The 7,393-nt window shown below is 47.9% G+C and overlaps 2 protein-coding genes across 2 annotated transcripts; both read right to left on the bottom strand.

The window, feature by feature from the left end:
- Positions 1-1,011: 1,011 nt before the first annotated feature.
- Positions 1,012-4,982, bottom strand: LOC134289241 (uncharacterized). Its single transcript, XM_062855104.1, has 4 exons — positions 2,280-4,982; positions 2,107-2,200; positions 1,816-2,024; positions 1,012-1,764 (listed from the first exon to the last, which is right to left on the bottom strand). Exons 1-4 carry the CDS (start codon positions 4,980-4,982, stop codon positions 1,012-1,014), a joined length of 3,759 nt encoding a protein of 1,252 aa, XP_062711088.1.
- A 174-nt stretch (positions 4,983-5,156) lies between these two features.
- LOC134289257 (scaffold attachment factor B1-like) lies at positions 5,157-6,173 on the bottom strand. The gene has a single exon (XM_062855105.1). The coding sequence runs from the start codon at positions 6,171-6,173 to the stop codon at positions 5,157-5,159; it is 1,017 nt and encodes a 338-aa protein (XP_062711089.1).
- Between the last annotated feature and the right edge of the window lie 1,220 nt (positions 6,174-7,393).

Below are 7,393 nucleotides of genomic sequence, written 5' to 3' on the forward strand. Positions count from 1 at the left end.
GGCAAATAAATCTCACAATATATTACTTACTTAGTATTAAACCTTTATGGTCAACAATAGGTTATCAAATTCAGTAGTATGTCGATAAGTAGTATGTTTCTTCGATAATCGTGTTCTAGATGTTCTTCTTATTTTCACACATACTCACGGTTCTGACGTCTGTCACATCTGACAGCGACTGCAGCAGGTTCATTCCATCTCTTCCGCAGGGCTGCCGTTCTGCTCGGCGATACAGGAATCTCCCGATCTTCCGAACACATCCCCGGATCGTAATCCTGTTCCGGAATCGTCATCCGGAGCAGCGTTACCTTCAGTAATCTCAAGAACCGCTAAGTTAGCGGCAGCCCGCCTGAGCACCCCGTTGTTGGTCCTCACAAGGGCTTGGCGAATTCTTCCATCACTCGATACGATTGGTTGTTCAACAATTCCCCTGATCCATGCCTTACGCCGGTTTCCATCTACGACGTAAACTAGGTCTCCCTTCTTCAAAGGCGTTGATTCGTCGAACCATTTGGTGCGACGATTGATGTTAGGAACGTATTCCTTTATCCAGCGTTCCCACGAATTGTTTGCAAGCTCCACTGAACGCTGGTAAGCATCACGAAGTGCTAGCGCAGGATTCGTAGGTGGCAGGACTTCCTGTGGTTCGTTAGCAGCTATTCCTCGAATAAAGTGGTTTGGGGTGATTGACTCCTGGAGCGATCCTGATGAGGCGTAGACTAATGGACGACTGTTGATCATGTCCGCAGTTTCCGCTATGCTTGTTAGGAGAATCTCGTCCGTTAATTTGCGTCCGTCGTTAAGCACTTCCATGACACTTTTCACAGTTCTTACCATACGCTCCCATATTCCCCCCATATGGGGCGTAGCTGGTGGGTTAAAATGCCACTTGGACCGAGCACTAGAAAATTGATCGGCGCATTCGTATCCTATCTCCTGTACTTGCTGAGTAAACTCCTTGCTTGCGGCCTTGAGGTTGGTGCCGTTGTCTGAGAAATATTCAGCGGCTGGTCACCATCGTGTGTTGAATCGTCGGATCGCCATAGCGCATGATTGAGCGGTAAGATTATGGGCCACCTCCAGGTGGACGGCTCGTACGACCAGACAGGTGAATAAGACGATCCACCTTTTTTCTATTCGCCGTCCAACGGACACTTGCACTGGCCCAAGGTAGTCGATACCGACAAACGTAAACGGTCGCTGATAGGGTGTCAACCGTTGAACTGGAAGCGAAGCCATTCTAGGACACTTGGGACGGTTCTTATGCACCTTGCACCAGATGCAGTTTTGTTCAACCTTCGCTATTACCGAACTCAGGCTGAAGACGAAGAACCGTTTCTTTATCTCGTTCTTCACCGTTTCTCTGAATGCATGTCCGTACGCTTCATGGTAATGTCGTACTATAAGTTGGGTCACACTACAGTTTTTTGGTAGGATTATTGGGAACCGCATATCGAACGGTAGAAGTTCGGCCCTATCGCAACGTCCTTCCATTCGCAACACCTGTTCGTCATCCAAGAGTGGAGTCAGCTTATAGAGCGGGCTGGTCTTCTCAATGGCAAACCATCGTGATGGTTCCAACTCCTGATTTTTCTTCAGAATCTTGATTTCGTCTCCAAAGGCGTCGCACTGAGCTGTCCTGAAGAGAATGTTTTCGGCACGTCGGTATTCTTCTTGTTTCAAAGGCGTCATGACCGATGGAATTGCTGTTTCCTTCAAATGATTCGGCATTCTCTTTAGAATTTCGATGGGCTCACCACGGGCCTTTCGTTGGCAATTAGAAATGAAACGAAAGACGCACGCTACAGATCTTACCAGGACGTTCCACTTGGAAAATCGGCTCTCGTCGATTAGCTTCTCTAAAGGTGTTGCACCGTGAAACAAATGCACAGGTCGTAGTTCGCACTTGGTATTAGCCGGAGGGAGTTGTTGTAGTTCGATGTTCATGTTCTCGTAGAGGGATCGTGGTCCATTGAACCACTCAGAACACAATCCGGAGTCACTTCTCCATTTCGTCAGGCGGTCTGCAACATTCAACTTTGAAGGTATCCATCTCCATTCCGACAACTTCGTCAGGCTTAATATCTCTCCGATCCTGAAACTAACGTACTGCTTGTAGCGCTTCTGATCCGATGAAATCCAAGATAGGACAGTTCGGGAATCCGTCCAGTATGTGCCATTCGCGCTCCCAGTACTGCCGCTTGAAGTTCAAGGCGAGGAATAGTGAGTTGCTTAAGAGGCGCCACTTTAGAGCGAGCCATCACGAGCGAGCATTTAACTTCTCCGTCGACTACAATCCGCAAATATCCAGCGCATCCGAAGGCGTTTTCTCCAGCGTCGGTAAACACATGCAGTTCCACTGGTCCATAGTACTGGGATTGCACGTTCCCAAAGTAACTGCGCGGGATCTTTAGCTCGTAAATTTCGGGTAACGCGTTAATCCACGATGTCCATTTTTTGTTCGACTCGTCGTTGATTTCGGTGTCCCAGTCGCAACCAGAACGCCAGAGGTCCTGTACCAGCATTTTACCGAGTGTAGTGAACGGAGCCAATAAACCCAGCGGGTCGAACAGTGTCATCACCATACTAAGAACTTCTCTTTTAGTTGGTTTCCAGGACGAATGCAGGGAACTTTCTGCTTTTGACACGGTAGCGAACGATAGGACATCTTGATGGGGATTCCAGATAACGCCCAACACTCGTTCGTTTTCGGTGTTTTTATCTAGGTGAAAGTGCACTGATTCGGAAGATGATTCTTCCCCTAGACCTTGCAGCACCCACTGCGAATTTGAAGACCAGTTTCTTACTTCGAACCCTGCTTCACCGTTGACAAAGCGCACCTCCTTGGCTCTACGTAGTGCCTCCTCCTCGGTATCCAAACTGTCGAAGTAGTCGTCTACGTATGTTCGATTGATGATAGCTTCAGCCGTGTCAGGGAACTGTTCAGCGTACTCCATAGCATTGCGGTTTTTGACGAATTGCGCTGAGCAAGGTGAACATGTGGCTCCAAAGGTGGCCACATCCATCACATAAGTCTCCGGAGGGCCTGCTGAGTTGAAGCGAAATAAGAACCGTTGCGTTTGTTTGTCAGCTGCCCTTATGAGCAATTGGTGGTACATTTCGCGTATATCGCCACCAATTGCTACTGGTCGTTCCCGAAACTTGCAAAAAACTCCTTGTAGCGACGTTAGGAGGTCGGGACCCTTAAGAAGGCACGAGTTTAGCGAGATCCCTTGTACGGATGCCGCCGCATCCCATACCAAGCGCACCTTGTTCGGTTTCCTGGGATTCAAAGCCACGCTCAGCGGAAGGTACCACACTCTCAAAAGGTCGGAATTGCGCAACTCTTCATCCGTTGCCTTGTGGGCATATCCCTTTCGTAGATATGCTTCGATCTGCTCATGGATGGCCGTCTGTAGTTTCGGGTTCTTCGAAAGTCTACGTTCGAGTGCTGCCATCCGCTTCAGGGCCATCGGGTAGCTGTCCGGTAAGGTGATTTCGTCGTTATTCCAGAGCAGCCCTGTTTCGAAGCGGTTTCCTACGCGCCTAGTCGTCTGTTCGAGGATATTTCTAGCGCGCAAGATGGCCTCCGTTTCAGGAAGTATTTCGGTTTGCGTACAACCTTCTTCTATTGTGTACTGCGTTCTTAGCAAATCGTGCAGCTGTTGGTTGCTAACCGGGTGCATGGAGTGAAAGTGTACGTACGCCTTCGATGATGTTCTCTGTTGTTCTGGACCATACACGGACCATCCCAGGAGAGAGCGCACAGCTATAGGTTCTCCGAACTTTCCCACTTTAGACTCGAGCGGGGCGAACAAATGAAGATTGTCGAGACCAATCAGGATTCTGGGAATTTCTGAAACACTATCGAGAATCGAAAGACCCTTGAGATGATCATATTTGTTGACAATTTCCTTTAAGTTAATGTCTTGTGTCGGCAAGACTAGTTCATCAACTGTACGTGCTTCTTTCAGCTGGTATCGCTCAGTCGTTCCTCTGGCAGAGATCTGTAGATCGAATTTCCGTGACGCCTCTTCAAGCCGCTTCATATTCGCCGTCCAGTATACCACCAATGGTTCTGGAATTCCACAGACACCAAGTAGATCAGCGATTGAGTGTTCCACTAGTGTAGAAGATGCGCCTTCGTCGAGAAAGGCTGATGTTTCTACGGCTGTCTCGCCGAAATAGAGGGTAACCGGAACGATGCGGAATATCACGGTTCGTAGCGTCTGAAAGTGTGCATTGTTCTTGACCATGGACAGCTGAATACTTCCTTCTACCCGGTGCAACAGGGTATGATGTCCTTTAGAGCAATTTGGTACATTGCAGCGCGCTCTAAACGTACACGGTGCTTTGCCATGGTCGTTAAGGCACAATTGGCAAAGTTTCCATTTTTCAACGATTTCCAAACGTTCGCGGATGTTCAGTTTGCCGAAGTCGTCACAGAATCGAAGTTTATGATCACTACGTTTGCAGACAACGCACGGCTTCTTCACTTTCGATGGTATTTCCGCATGGGACCCTCCCGAACGGTGACTTTGAGTGTTGTGGGTGTTCATAAACTCCTTTTTCCTCGGTTTAGGTTTCCCGGGGAGCAGTGTCACTCCTTGCTCCACTCCTGTGAAGTCCGCTACCTCCGAGACTTCCGATACTATTTCGCTGATGAAGTTTGTAAAATTTCTCAGTGGAGTTTCCCTTTTGCCGCGTTTGAATCGAACCCAGTCAAGTTTATACTCGGGTGGCAATTTGCTCACGAGCTCTTGCACGAGCATGGGATTGTTAAGGTGCTCACGCATTCCCGCAGCCTCGAGGTGATCACATAGCTGCTTTACCGTGATCCCAAAGTACAGGAATGTCTCCAGCTTATCCATACGCGGGGCCTGTGCTCTACGAACCTTTGCCACTAGACTTTTTAAGAGCTTTTCCGGGTTCCCGAAAAGCTTGCGTAAATCCTCGATGACCTCGGGTACCGAGTCTGGCATCAAGAGCCGGCTTTGTACTGCTTCTTTTGCCAAGCCTTGCAGGCTATCTTGGAGCCTTTTAAGGTTGTCTGTATTCGTGAAACCACATGCAGCCGTGGTGTACTCGAAGGAACTTATAAAGAGCGGCCAAACCTCTGGTTCTCCTCGAAAAACCGGAAGGTGCTTGGACACGGCCTACCTAGCTGCTAGCTGTTCCTGCGTTGGTCCTCGGCCCATGTCCATTCGCGAGTCTTGGCGGATTTGCCCTCGTCTTGCGAGTACGTTTCTGATTGCACCTTCTTCCTCTTCCGTCAGATCCATACGATGCAGTAAGTCCTCAATTCTTACTTCTCTCTCGCCGGAAGCAGCTAGCGGATTCTGCTGAAAACGTGTATTGCTGCCCCATGGATCCCGAACGCACCCCGGCTCGTTTAGCTTCGTAGGTTTCGAAAGTTCTGGATTTACATTCCGTAATTCAGCTTCGATCTGCTGGTTCCGGGCGGACGGCTGTCCCTGGAATTTCGGGAAGGCTCCACGGGGATCCTTTCTTCCAAAATCATCACAAACACGCGGCTTTTGCATGCCAGCCTCATCGTCTTCATCTTCTTCTTCGTCGGAGTCTTGTTGCTCTCGATAGTGCTGTGATAGATCCGACTTGAGCTTCTGGAATTCATCGTGGAGCTGCTGACGCCGTTGATGGAATTCCCGTTCGTCCTTGAGTCGGTTCTGTAGGATTTCTCTCTCCTGTGCTAGTTGCTTTTCGAGCATCTCCTTCTGTTGCAAACGTTTCTTCTCCATTATCTCCCTTTCGGCCTCCAATCGCTTCTCATGGATGATCCTTTCCTCTTCAAGGGCTCTTTCCTTTGCCCTTTTATCAAACTGAACCTGTTGAAGTGATTCCTCCAGGGTCACACTTTTGACACTTTCCTTGTCGGATCCAGCATCGCTTTTCGTGCTACTCTTTCTGGATGAAGTCTTCTTCGAGGCAGGCTTTTTGGCTTCTTTCGGTACTTGCAGTATATTTTTGCACTTCGCGCACGTCCACGGAACCGACTTCACAGCTTCTGAGACACCAGCGCAACTGTAGTGTGCCCAGAAGTCGCAGACGTCACATTGGACCATATCATCCGCACTATCATGGTCCTCGCAAAGCATGCAATTGTGGTAACTACTGTGATCATTACTCACCGATTGGGCAAACCCCTCAGCCATTTCGAGGTTATTCCGATTGCTATTCTTTAAGAATGTTCGGATTTTTAGAACTGCAGCCTCCTTTTAGCGGTCCGGTTTAGACAGCTTAAAGCTGAAATAGTTTTATTATTAGTTTTTGAGTAGATCATAAGTTCATACATTTTTACTGCAACTTACAATAGGTTTTTCTTCACCCTCGCGTGCAAGCTAGTAGGAGGTTCTACCGGGAGTAATCTTCTGCGGTTATCGGTAGGTGCTTGAGTCACCGCTACATTTAGGTTTCAATTAGCAAATTGTAGGGCAAATAAATCTCACAATATATTACTTACTTAGTATTAAACCTTTATGGTCAACAATAGGTTATCAAATTCAGTAGTATGTCGATAAGTAGTATGTTTCTTCGATAATCGTGTTCTAGATGTTCTTCTTATTTTCACACATACTCACGGTTCTGACGTCTGTCACATCTGACAGCGACTGCAGCAGGTTCATTCCATCTCTTCCGCAGGGCTGCCGTTCTGCTCGGCGATACAGGAATCTCCCGATCTTCCGAACAAAGGTTCAGTCAGTACCGGTATTTCGGTACCAAAAGTTGGTCGGTAATATCGGTACTACCGGTACTACATCCCTAATTCGACCTCAGGGTTTGTCTGACCCTAGGATTCCTAATCATCTTCCGCAAGAACGTAGCCGGCACAGCTGTGCAATCCTTATTTGAGGCTGATAAGGCTTGTTATAGGTATCAGTGTCATCGTTGGACATTTGAAAGTAGCGCTACTAAATCTTTTCGTTCGTCCGTAGTGCAGCTTTCACATTATAGATGACAAGTGATCGCGCAAAGATCGGATGCATGGGTCGATTATGAGCGCACTCACCTATACCAACCTACATGTACATGAATGGAGAGATATGTCGTGATCCCCTGCCTTTGCCGGAGGCAACCGTGATGTGTCGTCTCGTCATCTTTGACAGCTGATGGAAACCGGTAGAACAAGTGGGAAATGTCAATGGTCATCTGGTTGGTCATTGACAAGCAGCGATGCAATCTCGGTGAATGTTTGTAGAAACAGCGACAAGTGGACATAATAACTGGACAGGATATACTTGGCATTGCATGCTGTGGTAGGCACAGAATGCTCTCAGATGAGAACTGAGAAGCTGAGTTTGTTCCAGTTGGGATGACTGCTGGAAATAGAAGATATCCGATAGTTTAAAGAAAAGTAATAAATGAACAATAACAA

Source organism: Aedes albopictus, chromosome 1, assembly GCF_035046485.1.
Source record: "Aedes albopictus strain Foshan chromosome 1, AalbF5, whole genome shotgun sequence".
In the NCBI taxonomy this organism is placed as follows: domain Eukaryota; kingdom Metazoa; phylum Arthropoda; class Insecta; order Diptera; family Culicidae; genus Aedes; species Aedes albopictus.

Coding starts and splice junctions, on each gene's coding strand:
- LOC134289241 (XM_062855104.1), bottom strand. CDS start 4,982: ATGCCAGACTCGGTACCCGAGGTCATCGAGGATTTACGCAAGCTTTTC. Junction 2,201..2,279: donor GGATTGTAGTCGACGGAGAA/GTTAAATGCTCG, acceptor TTGAACTTCAAG/CGGCAGTACTGGGAGCGCGA. Junction 2,025..2,106: donor AGAAGCGCTACAAGCAGTAC/GTTAGTTTCAGG, acceptor TGAATGTTGCAG/ACCGCCTGACGAAATGGAGA.
- LOC134289257 (XM_062855105.1), bottom strand. CDS start 6,173: ATGGCTGAGGGGTTTGCCCAATCGGTGAGTAATGATCACAGTAGTTAC.